This window comes from Engystomops pustulosus, chromosome 3, assembly GCF_040894005.1.
Source record: "Engystomops pustulosus chromosome 3, aEngPut4.maternal, whole genome shotgun sequence".
Taxonomy (NCBI): Eukaryota; Metazoa; Chordata; class Amphibia; order Anura; family Leptodactylidae; genus Engystomops; species Engystomops pustulosus.
The window spans coordinates 77350742-77371291 of NC_092413.1; the positions used below are offsets into that span (position 1 = coordinate 77350742).

At 43.3% G+C, this 20550-nt stretch overlaps 1 protein-coding gene across 2 annotated transcripts in view; it reads left to right on the forward strand.

Annotated features, from left to right (window-relative positions):
- Positions 1-1633: 1633 nt before the first annotated feature.
- The window catches only part of PCNX2 (pecanex 2), a 454272-nt gene continuing 435355 nt past the window's right edge, over positions 1634-20550 (forward strand). For both annotated transcript variants that reach the window (XM_072141166.1, XM_072141167.1), the window contains exon 1: positions 1634-1925. In XM_072141166.1, the coding sequence (XP_071997267.1) occupies positions 1686-1925 (240 nt within the window). In that variant the 5' untranslated portion in view covers positions 1634-1685. The remainder of the gene's footprint in view (positions 1926-20550) is intronic.

The window sequence follows — 20550 nt, forward strand, 5'->3', positions numbered from 1 at the left end:
AGCCTAAGGTTAGGAGTAGCTAATGGAGCAGCTAATATTTAACAGTACATTTATTTAGCCTCAAAATTTACCAAATTAAAGTGAATAAAAGTAGTAAATGAGTCTTGGAATAATTTGTGCTGTTTTTTTCCAAGAAAGAGGACAACCCATATGTGGATGTAACCCACTTTCGGGGCACATAGCGATGCATGGAGGGAAAGCCGCGCCATTGAGCTTTTGTATGGCAGAATAGTTTTCAGGTGCCATGACGTGTTTGTAGAGCCCCTGGAGCCATGTTCACATGTGGCATTTTGGTTGCGTTTTGAAACAAAATCCAAAAGCTCCACCTGCGATCGCACATTGAGGTAAGATTGCATTTACTTTTCTTTTTGTTAACGTGTTGGAAACACAATGGGGCAGATTTATCAAGCTTTATGAAAGTTAGAATATTTCTTGTTGCCCATGGCAACCAATCACAGCTCCCCTTTAAAATATTCATGAACACTGGTAAAGTGAAAGCTGAGCTGTGATTGGCTGCCATGGGTACCTAGAAATATTCTGACTTTCAGACAGCTTGATAAATGTGCCCCAATGTTACCAAAATATGTTATCTTGAGTGGAGCCTTCGGATTTTGTTTCCAAACGTAACCAAAATGCCACATGTGAACGTGGCCTCAGGTACCACAAATCTTTATCCCAGAGAATTTGTAAACTTTTTATCATGTGTAACGGGGTATTTTAACCCCTTTGCCACTGATAGGCTTTTTCCAATTTTGTTTCTGTTTATTGCTCCCTACATTAAAAAAATCAATACCTTTTCTATTTTTCCATGTACAGAGGTGTTTGAGGGCTCATTTTCTGCGTAACAAATTGTACTTCCTAGTGTTGGTATTTTATGTTCCATTCCTTGTACTGGGAAATAGATGCTGTAAAATTAACAAGAAACCGCATTTGCACCATTTTATTGTGGGCTCTGTTTTTACATCTTTCACTGTACATTCCAAACAGCATATCTGATATATTCTTTGGTTTGTACAATCACAGGGATACCAAATTTATATAGGTTTTATTAGCTGTTAATAGATTTCACCAAAAATGAAAAACTTATGTACCAAAAAAAATTAGGTGTCATTTTATTCCGGGACAAACTGAAGTTTTCATTACTACCACTTCCGGGACTGTGCGACCTTTAGATCACTTTTTATTAAATTATTTTTATGTATTTCGAAAGGACAAAAGTGTAGATTTGGACATTTGAGCACATTTTTCTGTTATGGGGTACACCACGGGGAATAACTGTTTTTATATCTTTATAGATTGGACATTTTGGGACGCAGTGACACCTAACATGTTGTGGTTTTTTAAAACTTTTTTTCTCCACTTTTTTAATTATTTATTGTTTTATATGTGTTAGGGGCTTTTGGGACTTTTATAAAAAATTTTTTTTTTTTTTGCATCAGCCCCTGGCTGCACCGTGCAGGCAGATGCGGATGGCAGACCCGCAAATACAAATTACATCATGTAACTGTTCTAATTGCAATTCTAGAGGTAAGCTTAGCCCCATCTAGAGGCAAGTCTGAAAAATGCAGCTCTTCAGTACTGCAGAGTAGCAGTGACAGTGCCTCCTGGAATATGCTTAGTCTGCATTCTGGCAGCTTCTGGAAGCTGCTGCATGAAATACAAGCTCTGAGTACGATAGTGTGGGAATGCGCACTGTGATTCCCTTGCAGCATCTTATTCATTCTTCTGGAGTCATTCACCACCTGCTTCTTCTGTACTGTCTGCAGTGGGACATGGCATCCCATGTCTTGCAGATATTTAGGCAAGGGGTCTGGGCAGCATTGACAGGAGGTTGGTACCATGACCCTCATGACAGTCAATTTAATAACATCTGCCACTTGTATTTATGGATATTCCTGCTGTTGTTACCTCTAGCAATGCACTTGGTAAGTACTCTCTAAATTCTTCTTGCGATGGATGATTTACTCCAGAACAGGCTTTTGTGTTGTATTTGAGTGAAGTAGCTTGTTAATTAATCCCCCACTTACCATGTAAACTGAGCTTTATAGTTACAGGACTGGCACATGTGAATCCATACAGAATTTGATTAATGCTACCTTCATTCATGTGCATTGTCTTAGCAGAAACAGAATGAATGCTAGGAGAACAATGGTACAGGTTTTCATTCATTTGCTGATAGCTTTTGCTATATGTAGTGGTCACTTAACATAGAGTCTTATTTGGTTCTTAGACAAGCATTGTATGTTAAATTTGTTGTAATGTACATTGAAGTTTGGACCTAAAATATTAATTGGAAAACAAGTACAAAGGAGAAATAAATTAAAATAGGCTATAAGCTAAAACTGGTAGCTAGAAAGCAAGTGCTTATAAATACAGGCAGTCCTCGGGTTACGTACAAGATCTGTAGGTTCTGTAGGTTTGTTCTTAAGTTGAATTTGTATACTTTATAATTATAACCCCAGCCAACTTATTTTTGGTTTCTGTAACAATTGGATTTAAAAAAATGTTGGATTGTCATAAGAACCAGGATTAACAATAAAGCTTCATTGCAGACACATTTGGTAACTGTTACAACTGTTAATTGTAGCCTAAAGTACAGTAACTTACCAACATCCAGAGGTCCGTTTGTTACTAGGGTTCGTTTGTAAGTCGGGTGTAAGTAGGGGACTGACTGTAAGACGGATAACAGTTGAGTCATAAGTTCTTGATACCTTTTATGGCCAAACTGAAAACGGTGATGACAATTACAAGCTATTGAGAATATTCAGGTCTCTTCATCAGGCATGCTAAAAGACAACATTTGAATACAACACAATTTTATACACAAATAGACAAAGTAATGATGAGACAAGTGATAAGGAATGAATGTAAGGAGAAAGTAAATATTGTAGCACTTGGGGAAAGAGATTTGTTGCATTGTCCCTTGATTGAGATCTGGTCCATGGCTGTGATGTTTCCATCAGGCCTGAGGACCAGATTCCTTAAGAGTCGTAAAATGACATAAATCCACTGCACACGTTCACCCAACCTATTTCTGAATATATATGGAAGGTGTTCTCAACCACAACCAGCTATTTGCAATACATTACAGACCTATTGAATAAACTTTCTGAGTAATGTATTCTACCAGAAATCTGGTACCTCACAGATGCTGAGTCTTCTCTATTGGGTCAAGAAGTTCATGACGAATTTAGGTCCAGAAGTGCCCTAACTTATCACTGTAGATGTCTTCAGCTCCAGTCAGTACATCTCCACACAGCACATCTCCACACTGTGCAACTAAAAATAACTCAGTCACTTACAGCATAGTGTCAACTGCATAACAGATATGCCCCGCAACATAAATAAAATTATCCCCACAATACAACTGAACAAACTATGCCTCACACATGAAAAAAATGACACAGTGACCCTCATTATATTACAATATATACAGTATCTCCAATAATTACATAATATATGTAAATGAATATTGTATTTATACTATAGACCAAAAGTTTGGACACACCTTCTCATTCAAAGAGTTTTCTGTATTTTCATGACTATAAAAATTGTAAATTCACACTGAAGGCATCAAAACTATGAATTAACACATGAATAATTATATACTTAACAAAAAGTGTAAAACAACTGAGAATATGTCTTATATTCTAGGTTCTTCAAAGTAGCCATCTTTTGCTTTGAATACTGCTTTGCACAATCTTTGCATTCTCTTGATGAGCTTCAAGAGGTAGTCACCAGAAAAGGTTTTCACATCACAGGTGTGTACCCCGTCAGGTGTAATAAGTGGGATTTCTTGCCTTATAAAAAGGGTTGGAACCATCAGTTGTGTTGCACACAGCCTTAGAAATCGCAGGTAAACAGTAGCTCAGTTTAGAGACCAGGTCAATGCCACAGAGTTCTACAAGCAGACACATTTCTAAAACAACTGTTAATAGGAGACTGTGCAGCAGCCTTCATAGTAAAGTAGCTGATGGGAAACCACTGCTAAGGATAGACAAGAAGCAGAAGAGACTTGTTTGGGCTAAAGAACACAAGGAATGGACATTAGACCAGTGGAAATCTGTGCTATGGTCTGAGGAGTCCAAATTTGAGATCTTAGGTTCTAACCACCGCGTCTTTGTGCGACGCAGAAAATGTGAACGAATGGACTCTACATGCCTGGTTCCCACCGTGAAGCATGGAGGAGGAGGTGAGATGGTTTGGGTGTTCTTTGCTGGTGACACTGTTGGGGATTTATTCAAAATTGAAGGTATACTGAACCACTGCGTTTAGTTGGACCATCATTTATTTTTCAACAGGACAATGATCCCAAACACACCTCCAAGCTGTGTAAGGGCTATTTGAACAAAAAGGAGAGTGATGACCTGACCCCCACAGTAACCGTGAGACCTGAACCCAATAGAGATGATTTGGGGTGACCTGGACCGCAGAGTGAAGGCAAAAGGTCCAACAAGTGCTAAGCATCTCTGGGAACTCCTTCAAGACTGCTGGAAGACCATTTCATGTGACTACCTCTTAAAGTTTAAGATAATGCCAAGGGTGTGCAAAGCAGTAATCAAAGCAAAACCTGGAGGACCTAGAATATGAGACATATTTTCAGTTGTTTCACACTTTTTTAAGCATATAATTCCACATGTGTAAATTCATAATTGTTATGCCTTCAGTGTGAATGTACAATTTTTATAGTCATGAAAATATAGAAAACTCTTTGAATGAGAAGATGTGTCCAAACTTTTGGTCTGTACTGTATACACAGCCCCATCTAAAAATTAGTACATTACATATAGGTCCCTCCAAATTATTACATTAGATATAGGCCCCCAAATAATTACATTACGTATTGAGCCCCTCAACTTAGTATATAACATATTCCCTCAAATTAGTATATTACATATTGGCCCCTCTAAATGACTATATTACATACTGTCCCATTCAAATTAGTACATTACATATACCCCCGCCCCCCAAACCTTTACAGTATAAATAAGACCCCCCAAAAATTGTTACGTTACGTATAGCCTCCCAAATTGTTACATTATATATAGTCCACCCCTAAATTCATACACTACAAATATAGTCCCCCAGGTTAGTTCATTATGTATAGGCCCCCAAATTGCTACATTATAAATAAGGCCACGAAAAGTTGTTTTGGTGTCTGGTATTAACATTGGTGGGCTAAATGTAATACATACATAGTCCTACACCCCAATGTAGTTCATTACAAGTAGCCCCCCAAATTGTTACTTTACATTTAGGCCCCTTCAATTTATTAAGATTCACAGCAACACATATTTATATTTATAATCAAGACCACCTTTTTCCCCTTCCAAATTGTGCCTGTTAAAAACAATAATAACATTTGCTCACCTCAGTTGGCTCCCAAGTTCTCTCTCCCGTCTTCTCCTGGCTACAGCAGGATGGAAGGGAACAGGATGCGTGGCCGCCTGATGATGTCGTCACGTTGGCACTCATCTGGGTTCAGAGTATGACGTGCGCCGGAAAATCTCACAGCCACGTTGCACTCACTCTGCCAATGCATTTGCGTCTTAATGACGTAGATGCATTGTCTATTTCAGAAGCAAACAATATGGCACTACAATATGAAATTACTATAACAACTCACTAACACCTAACACATCAAATACAAAGGTGTTGATAGTAGCCTAGGAACTCCAGTATGGGTACTATTTTCTGGGTGTGTGCTTCCGGCGTATTGTCACCTTGTCCAACTTTCATGGTCCTGTTGTGCACATGTGCCAGCCTCAGTCTTCTTTGTTTCAGGACTTGGGCCATGCGCAGTGCAGCATCATGGCATATGCATGCACCATGAGTTTCTCCTCACAGTAGTATATAAGAGCACTACTCTATTGCCAAGACACCCCTGAAGAAGCCACTTTTTGTGCCGATACACATGGGGCTTACTGTCTGTCTTTGTAGGTCTGTATCTCGGTGGCACATGTATTCAGGTAGTGTGTACTAGTTTAGCTCATTCCTGACCGTTTATCATGTCATCTCTTTTTTTTTTTTTGAGATTTGTCCCCATTATTGTTTGAGGACTTAGTGTATGTTTCGGTGGACTTCTCATTCACACCCATACATACATCTATATCTTATTATTATTCTCACCAGCTGCCAGGTACTTTTTCTTGACCTACTTCTAGTGGGAGAATTTAGTACACGTGCAGTGGTGCTAAAACGATTGTATGTGTAGTCCCTACTTCTCATGGGTAGGTGGTTGTTCACCTTTTTAACTGTTATTATCATTGTCTGCTGTAGTGTTCATATAATTTAATAAAAGCATTGTCTGTTTCTGCACAGGGATAGTACTCATTGATTGTACGCATTGAGTACTATTACTATCAATGGCAGGGGCCTCCTATGGGCGCAGATGCCTCTGACATGGCTCACTGTCGGCACAGGTAGCGGGGCCCAACGGTAGAACCACTGGTGGGCCAGTCCAACCCTGATGTCATATGTCATATGTCTACAGACATTATGTCTTGGGGACATAATGTAAAAGATTTTAGCAATCATTAGCTTTGAGTGTCTGTGAAGAGAGTAAGTAAACTTTTTTGCCCTAATGTCTGTCATGGTCCCCATGTTTATAAGGGTATTTCCATCTTTTGTATTTATGAAAAATCCTTAGAATTATCACTTTTCCACAGCCAGAGTTGAGCATGAATGTGCAGCCGTTCTCCAATTATGACTCTGGAAGCATTGTAAATATCCAAATGTATAGACTTGGCCCTCCCATACACAGTGGCGTAACAAGACAACAGTGGGCTTCGGGGCGAACATTGAATCCGGGCCCATGACTAACCTCTTGTTGCCCCCCCCCACTACACACGCTACACACACATAAACACACAGCATTATACTCATTTACCATATATACTGCAGGGGGCCCAGTGCTCCAGATCAGCTAGCAGGGACCCCTCCAAAAGTGGGACGCTGGAGATGTTTTCTGCAATGCAGTGCACAAGTCAGGATAGGAGCTGCTACTCCTGTCCTGTATCTTACTTGTGCGCAGGGGGCCCACTGCTGTCAGCATGCTATTTAACAGTGTTAGCTCCAGGCCTCCTCTCTTTGAGGGCCTGGTCCCTTCTCCTGTTACCACGAACCGAGGCTGTCTCGTTTTTACCCCTTACATTACAGTAGTATGGCAGTATATGGTAGGATCAATCGGACAAAGTACCCTAAGGAGTCTGAAAAATATTAAAAGTAAAAATTAAAAAAAGTATAAAAAGTGATCAAAGGGTGGTACAGTCCTAAATATGTATAGCATTGAAAACTTCATCAGAAGTCGCAAAAAATGACACCACCCACATCTCCTACACCAAAGTATGAAAAATGTATTAGCGCCAGAAGATTGCATAATTAAAAAAAATTCTACATGAGTTTTTAATTTTTGTAAATGTATGAAAACATTATAAAACCTATACAAATTTGTCATCCCCTTGATCGCACCGACCCAAAGAATAAAGTAGACCTGTCATTTGGGGTGCACAGTGAAAGCCGTAAAATCCAAGCACACAAAATGGCGCAAATGTGTTTTTTCACTGCATTTTTAAAAATTTTCTTTCCCGCTTCCCAGTACACGGCATAGAATAATAAATACCATCTCTATGAAGTGCAATTTGTTACGCAGAAAACAAGCCATCACACAGCTCTGTACGTGTAAAAATAAAAAAGATTTTTGATTGTGAGGAGTGAAAAATGGACATGAAAAAACAAAAAGGGGCGAGGTCCTTAAAGGGTTAAGTATTCAAGCGGCAAAATACAGAAGGAGAGATAATATAACTATAGAAAAAAAAACACAATCCTGAGGGTAGAAGAACACCCTGAAGAGCTAATCTAAAAGGGTACCGAGGCAGGAGTAAGATAAAAAACCAATCATACTCCGTCTGCTTTGGCTGCTGAATGTAGTAATCACAGGTTGGCTGGAGTAGTCCCATGATCAGGACTGAGTTAGTCTTGACAAACCTATGGGATCCACAATGCTTGAATCAGGAACCAGATACATATTTTTTTTTAATTCTTGCCACGACCTCCAACAAGTTTGGTAGAATACCTCCCAAACCCCTGAAAGGTAACCTGTCATGTCAATTTGAGTCATTAACCGGTTAAGGACCGGGCCCTTTCCTGTTTTTTCATTTCCATTTTTCACTCCCTACCTTCAAAAATCTATAACTTTTTATTTTTACATGTAAAAAGCTATGTGACAGCTCGTTTTTTGCGTAACAAATTGCACTTCATAGTGATCGCATTGAATATTCCATGCCATGTACTGGGAAGCGGGAAAAAAAATTCCAAATGGAGCGAAAATGGTGAAAAAACGCATTTGTGTCGTATTCTTGTGGGCTTGGATATTACGGCTTTCACTTCACGCCACAAATGACACATCTAATTTATTCTTTAGGTCAGTACGATTACAGGGATACCAAATTTGTATAGGTTTTATAATGTTTTCATACATTTACAAAAATGAAAACCTCATGAACAAAATTTTTTTTTATTTTGCCGTCTTCTTGTGCTTATAACTTTTCCATACTTCGTTGTATGGAGTTGAGGGTGGTGTCATCTTTTGCGGCTTTTGATGATGTTTTCAATGATATTATTTTTTGGACTGTAAAACCTTTTGATCACTTTTTATAGAATTTTAATTTTTTTTTAAATGGCAAAAAAGTGCCAGTTTTGACTTTGGACGTGATTTTCCGTTACGGGGGTTAAACACAGTGAAAAAACGTTATTATATTTTGATAGATCAGGCATTTTCGGACGCGGCGATACCTAATGTGTTTATGATTTTTACTGTTTATTTATATTTATATCAGTTCTAGGGAAAGGGGGGTGATTTGAATTTTTAGGTTTTTTTATTATATTTTTTTTTTTAACTTTTTTTTTATTTTTAATATTTTTGAGACTCCCTAGGGTACTTTAACCCTAGGTTGTCTGATCGATCCTACCATATACTGCCATACTACAGTATGGCAGTATATGGAGATTTTACTCCTCATACATTACAATGTGCTGATAGCACATTGTAATGAATGGGTTAACCCGAAGTAGCTTCGGGTCTTCGTGAGACCCGAAGCTACCATGGCGACGCCCTATATGGCGACTACCATGCCCATTGCCCTATATGAGCTGTGTCTGTAATCACATTAATAAAAAAATTATACTTACCTTGGTTTTGGAATTCTTGGCACCTGCATGAGTACATCCGGGACAAAGGCTTCAGAGGTGAGTCTGATCTGCCTCTCTCACTCGAGCAGTTCTTGTTACAACAATTTGAGACACTGAACCACAGGTCCATTTTAAAGTGGTATGCAATAAGAGGTAAAAAAATAGTTTTTTTAAGTGTATTTATAAATTTAAACAATGAGTAAAACATAGTTTAAGTATTTAAAAGAAAGTCAGATGGCATTGCTATATAATAATATAAATAATAGGGGATTGGTAACTGGCAATCATGAGAAGGTGAAAGTTATAAAATGGTTTTTAGCTCTGAAGATAGAAGATCTGATGTCGGTTGTTCTAGTGGAGTTGAGGCTTCCTGCAGTATACTAGACTGGCTACATGTAGATATGATCCAATCTAAGCTCAATACAATACATGTGTACAAGGCTCCTCAATCAGATGGATTACACCTCAAAAGAACTCCTTTCTGTTGTAGCTTTGCCTTTGTTTAAAATCTCCAGATATTTCCCTAAATGACTAGTACAGTGCCAAGTGATAGCACAAGGCAAATGTGTTGGCAATATTCAAAAAGGGCTCTACATCCACAGAATGCATTTATAGGCCTGGAAAGAGTCCTGATTAAGCCCCTAAAAGGGGGGGTTTTTCCAGTGCCTTCAATAAAATAGAACCAGGTGGCCTGAGAGAAAAAAATTAGGGCACTACAAATGGACACCACCCTAACCAACTGGACCCATGACTACCTGAGGAACTGACTGAAGTATGTCCAAATAGGAAACCTCCACTCCAATACAGTCATCAGAAACAGCAGAGCACCACAAGTGGCCATACTGTACTGTCCCCATTTCTCTTCACCCTGTACACTTTGGACTTCAGATATAACCCTATCTCCTGCCACGTGCAAAAATTTTGGAACGACTTGGTTGTTGTCGGTTGCATCAACGAGGGCAACAATCTATTCTTTTTTTTTTTTTTTTTTTAAACATTTTATTTGATTTTCAATATATAACAGAAAAAGAAAAACGTAAACATTAGGTATTTTGCTGGAGGCAGAGTTGACGCACTAATATCGTTGATCATGAAACATTCACCGGTGTTACAGGTGGAGAAATCATACAGAATAGTACATGAAATGACTTGTAAGTAAAGACAGCGGATATCCATGGGGGGGGGGGGGTGTTGTTTTATTTGTGCTTATCACTATATTGTTAGGACCCACTGCTTGGTCTATCGTGGAGGGGGGTGGGGGAAGAGCACTGTTCCTCTGTACTATGATCACTCTGAATATTATATTTGTAGAGCTCCCAGTGTGCCTTTGAGAAATTGTGTGTTGTACCATTCAGTTAGACGGAATGGTGTGACTAATTCTATAATTTCTGCCCTTGACATATGTGTGGTTATAAACGTTTTCCATTTTCTGAAGAAACCTTTGGCCTGCTTTTCTTTATGTTGTAGGGCTTCCAGTCGGTCTAACCTAACCAAATTTCTCATTTGTGATACTACTTCTGTAACAGTGGGTATGGACGATTGAATCCAATGGTTCATTATGCACCGTTTTGCTACTAACAGTAGGGCATGTATGTCTAAGCGGATGTTGCAATCCTCTTCTTGATCCTCCCCTCCCTCTTCAATATGCAAGAGAAAAAGCAGTGGGTCCATGGGTAAGTTAACTTTCCAGTGAGTATAGATATGTTCTTTGATTGATTGCCAGTAGTTTTGCGAGTGATCGCATTGCCATAGACCATGCCAAAGGTCTGTATTTGGTTCTGAACACTTCGGGCATGCTGTTAGCCGGGTTTGGAAGGTAACAATCTATTTTGTGGACACCATAAAAGCGTTTGATACACTTGAATGGCAATTTTTATGGCAAACTTTAGAAGCTATGGAGTTTGGGCCTAATTACTTGGCCTGGATAAAATTATTATATAGGGACCCTATTGCTAGGGTGCTGATAAATGGAAGAACCTCAAGAGCGATATCTTTGTTTCGGTGAACACGACAAGGGTGCCCCCTTTCACCATTGCTCTTTGCAATTCCACATGAACCTTTAGCATCTAGAATTCAGCAAGATACAAGCATAGAGGGATTTATTCAAGGGAATAATGAAGAAAAAATCTCATTATATGCTGATGGCTTACTGTTATTTTTGGGTAATCATCGATCTGAAAGCAGAACTTTTGAGGTCTTCCATTTATTTCGGCAAATGTCCAGACTAAGTATAAATTGGAAAAAATCAGTCTATATTCCGCTAGATGATACAGGATGTAAACCAAGCGATGTGATAGTGATGGAGGGGGGTAAACAATTAAGTACCTGGGGAAATGCTTTTCTACAAAGGTATCTGATTATATAAATGTAATGTTATTCCTCTGATACAGAAACTTAGGGACAAAATAAAAACCTGGAAAGCAATCTCACTTAATATGATGGGGAGAATAGTGCTATTAAAAATGGTAATTCTACCTGCAGTGTTGTATGTACGAAATATGAAATTTTTTTAAATAATCAAGGGTTTATTTCAGGACCTTGTGTGGAGCGGGAAACGGCCTAGGTTAAAGTTAGAGGTACTTAAACTGCCCCTCCAAGATGGAGGTATGGCAGTTCCAGATATGAAACTATATTATTTGGCGGCACAGACTCAATATCTATTTAATTGGGATAAGAATCCACATAGTCAAACGTTGAGGACATTATTGGGAGTTAATAATGTAGATTATAATATACTAGAAATTCTAGTAATGGGGGTGGAGAGTAATGATAGGTTATATTATCCAAATGAGACAGTCAAAATGATGTATATGGTATGGTCGGAAATAAGAAAGTTGTGTCAGGTAAAGGATAACTTAGAGTTTATGCCATTATGGGGAAATAGAATTTTAAAGATCCCTGTAGAAGTGAATCAGAGAAAGTGGATTGTCCATGATATAAGATATATTAAACAAATTCTAGAAGATGGAAGGCTAAAAACCTTCTCCAGACTGAGAGAGGAATTCAGTTTGGAAGAGAATATGTGGTATAACTATCTCCAATTACAAAAGATATTGAAAGAGAAAAGTAATAAATGTAATATCATAGAGACTCCAATATTAAAAAAAATTAATATATGGCACAATATTCTCTAAAATCAAAATTGCTAAGATCTATAAAATTTTGAACAATATCAATAGAGAGATAAGTGTGGACATGTTGCACAAAAAATGGGTTAGAGAATTACCGGAGATGGATAGAGATAATTGGGTGATGCTCCAGAGAGAATACTCAAAAGCTATTCTAACCCCAAGTCATAAAAAGATGCCATTTTTTTATTTCCTATAGATTGTATTATACCCCCAAGAGATTATCTCAATTTTATAGATCAAAAAACTATAGATGTAATAGATGTGAGATGAACATGGCGGATGATATACACGTATTTTGGCTATGTGAGAAAATAAGAGGATTTTGGGGAAGGTGGTACAGGAAATAATAGAGTTATATAACATAGAAGGTATCTTCAATTTTGAAACATGCATTCTGGGGTTGTTAGAGAAGATTAATGCACCGGCCAATAATAACATAGCAATAAAGAAACTTCTATTGACAGCAAGATACTGTATAGTTAAAAACTGGAGTATGGTAGACCTGCCCACAAAAGAAATGTGGATTAGTGTGACAAATAAAATGTTGCAAACGGAAAGGTTCACTATGTATCAAAGAGGTAGGAGGAGGATGTAAAGATTTGATCAAATATGGAGGATATGGAATGATAGATATTTTCCTGAGAAGGAGATATTTTGGAAAAGTGGAGGGCAAGGTGGTGAAGGCAGGGTAAGGTCATTGGGTAGATAGGAGAGGTCTAGATTTGAGTGACAGAAGGGAAGGAAGGAGCAAGGAACGGGGTTTGGTGTTTTTTTTTTCTTTTTTTTGTTTTTGAGTAGTAATATAGAGGGGTATTATATAAACAATGCTCAAATCGGTTAAGATATGGATAAAGCTTTGATGAGGGGATGCTACAGCCTGATACGAGAGATAAAAGGATAAATATGTAAAATTTAATATACTTTGATAAGCTATCCACTTAGTGATATGTAAAAAGTCTGATATCGAAATACTATGTTAAATATTGTTTATATTTTTCATTTAAAGAAAAATTATTTTTAAAAAACAAACAAAAAAAAACGAGGGCAACTATGCAGAGTACAGAAATACCATTAGGGACTTAGTTAAGTGGAGTGAAAGCAACAAGGGAGATGGTCATCGACCTAAAGTGGAGTACCAATTAGGATCAACGGGCGAGAAATAGATCAGGTCAACACCTACAAGTACCTGGGAGTGCACATTCACGACAGGCTTGAATGGAGGACTATTATCGACTGAGTATGTGGCAAGGTGATGACCAGGTTGTACTTTTCGAGGAAGCGGATGTCATTCCAAATCTCCACTCTAATATTTTACAAAACGATGAGGGCGAGCATATTGTTCTACTCAGTTGTCTGTTGGAGAGGAGGCTTAATCAGTAGAGAAAAGAACCGGCTCAACAAGGTCATACTGAGAGCCCAGAGCACTATTGGGGAGTCTGCTAGAGGAAGTCTGGCAAACCAGATGCCTAAGGAAAATTGACACCATTCCGAAAAACGACACCCACCCACTACATGACTGCAGCAATGGAGCGACATATGTAATTTCTACCGCCAGGTGTGTTTCTGTGCCACAAGGTTCCACAACTCCTTCATCCTGAAGGCAATTGAACTATTTAACCATACGGTGGCTAAAGCAAAGGACTGAGTCACACCCTCAATTCCCCATCCCCCAAAAATTAAGGTAGAAACTATAATGTTATTTCTAAGGATTAATAAAGTTTTATTGTCATGGTTACACCCGTGTCCTCCTGTGTGCCGCGGTGCCTCTGCTCCCCCGGCCTGTACTCGCCTCTCCTGGCTCCTAATGCGACTTGTCCCTGTCCAGGCTGCACGTTGTGTTCCGCGCTCGGCCGCAAGCCGACTTGTCCAGATTTAAAGAGCTAATTGGTGCTGGCTAATCCGGCTCATCCTTATAATCCGGCACCTTCCCTTCACTCACTGCCGGATCTTCAAGTCATTTCCCTGAAGGGAAAGCCTTCCATGCTCCAGTGTTCCTCCGAGTTCCGGTATCCCTGAGGTCCTGCCATCCAGCTGAGGTCTGTTTCTGTGATCCTTCCAGCGGTTCCTACTCTGGTGATCCATCCCTGTGGTTCCTGTGCCATCCTGTGGTTCCTGTTTTCTGCTTCTACCTTGGCTTCCACCGCGGGCCTAGTCGCTCCCGTGGAATGAACTGGTGGCTCCCTGCCGCAGCAAGACCATCCCGCTTTGCGACGGGCTCTTGTGAAGACCAGGGGCCACTTAGACTCCGGTCCCTGTTTGCGGCTAATACCATCTTTCCACGCGGTGGTCCAGGGAGTCCACAGACTCTTCCCACAGATACTCTCTGACGGTTTGTCTCTACGAACCATGACATGTATTCTAATATATAATATATACTTCTATACTTCTCCATAAGTAGTTTTATAAATAAATTAGTTGAATCAATAAATGGATATAAACATAAAAGAATCTGATATAGCAACGTAATGGAATAAATGTGGTTACATAAAAATATTGTATCATCATTTTATAAATAGATAAATATACCGTAATTACTAACATAACCTGGGTACATATGCATGATAATAAAAGATTAACACTTGGAATTCAAAAAACACTATTAAGTTTATACTTATAATTATTTTTCTTTTCTGAATTTTATCTATTTACAGCAAAGGGGTACGGCAATGGGGAGTAAATTTGCCCAGAGTTTTCCAAATATATATGTGGGATCTTTTGAAGAGCAATGTGTTTATACACATAACCTATTCAAGAAGTGTATCCTCTATAAATGCCACATAGATGATATCTTCATTATTTGGGATGGTACCCGGGGAGAGGAGACCAATTTTGGCAAAGACCTGAATAACAATACATGGGGCTTTGAGTTTACTAGTAACATCACTACTAATAATATGGAGTTCTTGGATGTGGAAGTCTTTCACACCAAGGAAGGTACCATCAAAACGAGAATGTATTTGAAAAAGGTAAACAGTAATAGCTACCTGAACTTCACAAGTGACCATTTTTAAGAAATGTCTTTTAAATACACCTTTTGGACAATACAAGAGGGTTAGACAGAACTGCACGGACATCTCCGATTATTCAACAGAGTAAGATCCTGACAAACAGGTCTAATACTAAAGGCTATCACAAGTCTCTTGTGAGGGATGCCTATATGAGGGCAGGACAACTTGATCAGGCCACTTGTCTCAAACTGCCTACGAAACACACAACTGAGATACATAAAGTAAATAAATCAATATAGACCAATTATGGAACACAATTTTAGCTTTATTTCCACCTTTTCAAGAGACAATACCAGAAAAATACTGCACAAACATTGGGGTGTTCTTCTCCATGATCCATGATCTAAAGGATATACTCCCAGCTAAACCAAAACATGGTTTTAGGAGATGCAAAATGTTGAAGAACATACTGGCACTTAGTTACCTTAAAACTAAGACTCCAACTGGTAGTTTTAAGTGTGGTCACAGTCGCTGTAAATGCTGCGAGTCAATTTCACATAGAAAAACCTCCTTCTGTTCTAATGTCACTCGAGAGGTTTTTGACATAAACACCTTTATGAACTGTAGCTCTAATTATATTATCTACTTAATTGAATGCACATGCAAGCTACAATATGTGGGTGTTAGAAAAATATCTCTTATCTTTGATGTGATGTGTGTCCATATCATTGTATAGTACGAGCTGCTTGGTGAACCACTCAGACCTTCACATGTTTGAGCATTCCAATTTATTTAGGTAGCAGAGAAAGTTTTTACAGGTTCTTGGGACAAAGAAACATTACTGAGCATGCTCGCATTCCAGTTGCCTTGAACAGGATATATCAGTGTAAAATGATGTGTGTGCGCGGGGGATGGTACTATGCATAGGGTTTTTGTAAAGATAAATGGTGTGAGAACACAATAGAAAATGGATTCTATTCCCTCACATGGGCCACACCACCTGCCCCCTTAGAGAGATGTTAAAGGACCTATCACCACGGATGTACCTATTAAGGTAGATTGGGCGGTGGGTGCCTCTATTGTACATTGTGTCACGGTTACACCCGCGATCCTCGGTACGGATTGAGGGTGTACCCGTGCCTGCTGCCGCGGTCCCCGCTCCCCCAGCTCTCACTTACCTCTCCAGGCTCCGGCCTGCACTCTTGCTCCCAGCGTGTAGGCCGCATGCTGCTTCCATGCAGTCGCGTGCTCCTGCCACTAGAGGGAGCGCGCGCGGACTTCTCCCAGCCTTAAAGGGCCAGCGTCCTCCTTACTGGTTCTGGCATTCCAGGCTCGGCTATAAAGCCTGGCGACTCCCAGCATCCCCTGCCGGATCTTCAGCTCATTCTACTGAGGAGAAAGCCTTTTTGAGCGTTTTCAGACGCCTCTGAGTTCCCGTGTTTCCCGAGCGTTTCCAGACGCCTCTGAGTTCCCGTGTTTCCCGAGCGTTTCCAGACGCCTCTGTGTATTCTGCGATTCCTGTATTCCTGGTTTCCTGTGTTTCCTTGTTCCGTGTTTGCCTTCCCGTGGTCCTGCCTGCCTGCCTTCCCGTGGTCCTGCCTGCCTGCCTTCCCGTGATCCTGCCTGCCTGCCTTCCCGTGGTCCTGCCTGCCTGCCTTCCCGTGGTCCTGCCTGCCTTCCCGTGGTCCTGCCTGCCTGCCTTCCCGTGGTCCTGCCTGCCTGCCTTCCCGTGGTCCTGCCTGCCTGCCTTCCCGTGGTCCTGCCTGCCTGCCTGCCTTCCCGTGGTCCTGCCTGCCTGCCTTCCCGTGGTCCTGCCTGCCTTCCATCCGTGGTCCCCTTGTCCCTACCTTGGCTGCCACCGTGGGCCTAGTCGCACCCGTGGAGCGACCTGGTGACTCCCCGCCGCAGCAAGTCCATCCCGCTTTGCGGCGGGCTCTGGTGAAGACCAGGAGTTCACTTAGACTCCGCTCCCAGGTGTGGCTAAGGTGGTTATCTCCCGCGGTGGTCCAGGGAGTCCACTCTCTTAGTCCTAAGGGACTAATCCCCATAGACTGTGACAGTAAGATCCGGCCATGGACTCCGCCAAGGTCATGATCTCTGCCAAAGCCATGGACTGTGTCAAAGATCCATACCCACTTCTGGGTGACCTTCCCAGCACTATTGCCCAGCAGGCCCAAGAGATTTCTGCGCAAAAAGAACTCTTGGATAAACTTGCTGCCACCCTGCGGATTATTGCCTCCCAGCAGCAGGCTCCTGTGACTCCTCCTGTTGTTTCTGTCCCCCAGCCATGTTTTTCAGTAGCAAACTCTGGATCAGATTTTTTGATGCCAAACAAATTTGATGGCAACCCCAATTTTTGCAGGAGTTTTGTCGTCCAGTGCTCGTTGTACATCAAGCTGACGTCCTCCCAGTCCACCCCCGAACGCACTAAGTTGGCATGTGTTTTTTCTTTGCTCACTGGTGAGGCGCTGGACTGGGCTACTCCTCTATGGGATAGTGGTGACCCGGACATGGTTACCCATACCAAGTTCCTGGCAAAAATCCAGTCCAGGTTTGAACCACCTAATCTGTCCTGCATGGTTCCGGTGTCCTCAGTGGCTCCGCAGCTTCCCAGAGCTGCTCCCGTGACTCCGCAGCTTCCCAGAGCTGCTCCCGTGACTCCGCAGCTTCCCAGAGCTGCTTCCGTGGCTCCGCAGCTTCCCAGAGCTGCTCCCGTGGCTCCGCAGCTTCCCAGAGCTGCTCCCGTGGCTCCGCAGCTCCCCGCAGCTGCTCCAGTGGCTCCGCAGCTCCCCGCAGCTGCTCCAGTGGCTCCGCAGCTCCCCGCAGCTGCTCCAGTGGCTCCGCAGCTCCCCGCAGCTGCTCCAGTGGCTCCGCAGCTCCCCGCAGCTGCTCCAGTGGCTCCGCAGCTCCCCGCAGCTGCTCCAGTGGCTCCGCAGCTCCCCGCAGCTGCTCCAGTGGCTCCGCAGCTCCCCGCAGCTGCTCCAGTGGCTCCGCAGCTCCCCGCAGCTGCTCCAGTGGCTCCGCAGCTCCCCGCAGCTGCTCCAGTGGCTCCGCAGCTCCCCGCAGCTGCTCCAGTGGCTCCGCAGCTCCCCGCAGCTGCTCCAGAGACTCTCCAGTCTCCGCAGCTCCCCGCAGCTGCTCCAGAGACTCTCCAGTCTCCGCAGCTCCCCGCAGCTGCTCCAGAGACTCTCCAGCCTCCGCAGCTCCCCGCAGCTGCTCCAGAGACTCTCCAGCCTCCGCAGCTTGCCAATGCTGCTCCAGAGACTCTTCAGCCTCCGCAGCTTGCCAATGCTGCTCCAGAGACTCTCCAGCCTCCGCAGCTTGCCACGGCTGCTCCAGAGACTCTGTAGCTTGCCACGGCTGCTCCAGTGGCGCCCCAGTCTCCGCAGCTTGCCACGGCTGCTCCAGTGGCGTCCCAGTCTCCGCAGCTTGCCACGGCTGCTCCAGTGGCGCCCCAGACTCCGCAGCTTGCCACGGCTGCTCCAGTGGCGCCCCAGTCTCAGCAGCTTGCCACGGCTGCCCCAGAGACTCCGCAGCTTGCCACGGCTGCTCTGACCTCCCCTGAGGCTGCTCCGGTGTGCCTAGAGCCGACCCAGCCTGCTTCCCAAGTCTTCCCGGAGTCTTCTCTCCTCCTAAGGTGTCTCATCACCAAGAAGAATTGGAGGAGGCGAAGAAAGAACAGTGGGCTGAAGAAGAAGAGAAGAGGGGCCCTAAGGGGGGGGTACTGTCACGGTTACACCCGCGATCCTCGGTACGGATTGAGGGTGTACCCGTGCCTGCTGCCGCGGTCCCCGCTCCCCCAGCTCTCACTTACCTCTCCAGGCTCCGGCCTGCACTCTTGCTCCCAGCGTGTAGGCCGCATGCTGCTTCCATGCAGTCGCGTGCTCCTGCCACTAGAGGGAGCGCGCGCGGACTTCTCCCAGCCTTAAAGGGCCAGCGTCCTCCTTACTGGTTCTGGCATTCCAGGCTCGGCTATAAAGCCTGGCGACTCCCAGCATCCCCTGCCGGATCTTCAGCTCATTCTACTGAGGAGAAAGCCTTTTTGAGCGTTTCCAGACGCCTCTGAGTTCCCGTGTTTCCCGAGCGTTTCCAGACGCCTCTGAGTTCCCGTGTTTCCCGAGCGTTTCCAGACGCCTCTGTGTATTCTGCGATTCCTGTATTCCTGGTTTCCTGTGTTTCCTTGTTCCGTGTTTGCCTTCCCGTGGTCCTGCCTGCCTGCCTTCCCGTGGTCCTGCCTGCCTGCCTTCCCGTGGTCCTGCCTGCCTGCCTTCCCGTGGTCCTGCCTGCCTGCCTTCCCGTGGTCCTGCCTGCCTTCCCGTGGTCCTGCCTGCCTTCCCGTGGTCCTGCCTGCCTGCCTTCCCGTGGTCCTGCCTGCCTGCCTTCCCGTGGTCCTGCCTGCCTGCCTGCCTTCCCGTGGTCCTGCCTGCCTGCCTGCCTTCCCGTGGTCCTGCCTGCCTGCCTTCCCGTGGTCCTGCCTGCCTTCCATCCGTGGTCCCCTTGTCCCTACCTTGGCTGCCACCGTGGGCCTAGTCGCACCCGTGGAGCGACCTGGTGACTCCCCGCCGCAGCAAGTCCATCCCGCTTTGCGGCGGGCTCTGGTGAAGACCAGGAGTTCACTTAGACTCCGCTCCCGGGTGTGGCTAAGGTGGTTATCTCCCGCGGTGGTCCAGGGAGTCCACTCTCTTAGTCCTAAGGGACTAATCCCCATAGACTGTGACACATTGTACTTTTTATAACTTTTGTTGCCCTGATATGCTAATTTTCTAAAGGAGCTACTGGGGCAATGGAGTAGCCGGAGCTGAGGCTACACGGCGCGGCTACTCCACGCCCCAGTAGCCTCTTTGATCCTCCTACCTGCTTATCTTTGGCATGTGCGGTAGCTCCGGCTTCGGGGCAGTTTCCGTACAGCCACGGGCCTGTGTTCTGCGCATGCGCAGAACACCAGCTTCACGGACGAGGGCGCACAGCTGCTAGAAGATATGCGGGCAGGAGGATCAAAGAGACTACTGGGCAGTGTAGCCTCAGCTCCGGCTACTCTGCGGACAATAGAGGCACCTACCACCCGATCTACCTTAATAGGTACATCCGTGGTGGTAGGTTTCCTTTAAATAAGCACAGGAGTAATATTGAGAAAGGCTTCCCTCTTCATAGTGTTTCCAGGTATGCGGCCACACACCACGATTGCAGTTATAGGGATTTTTCCATCACCATCATAGAATACCTTTGTCTGTCCATGCCACAGCGATATAAAACCTTATAACAGTTTGAAATGTTCTGGATTT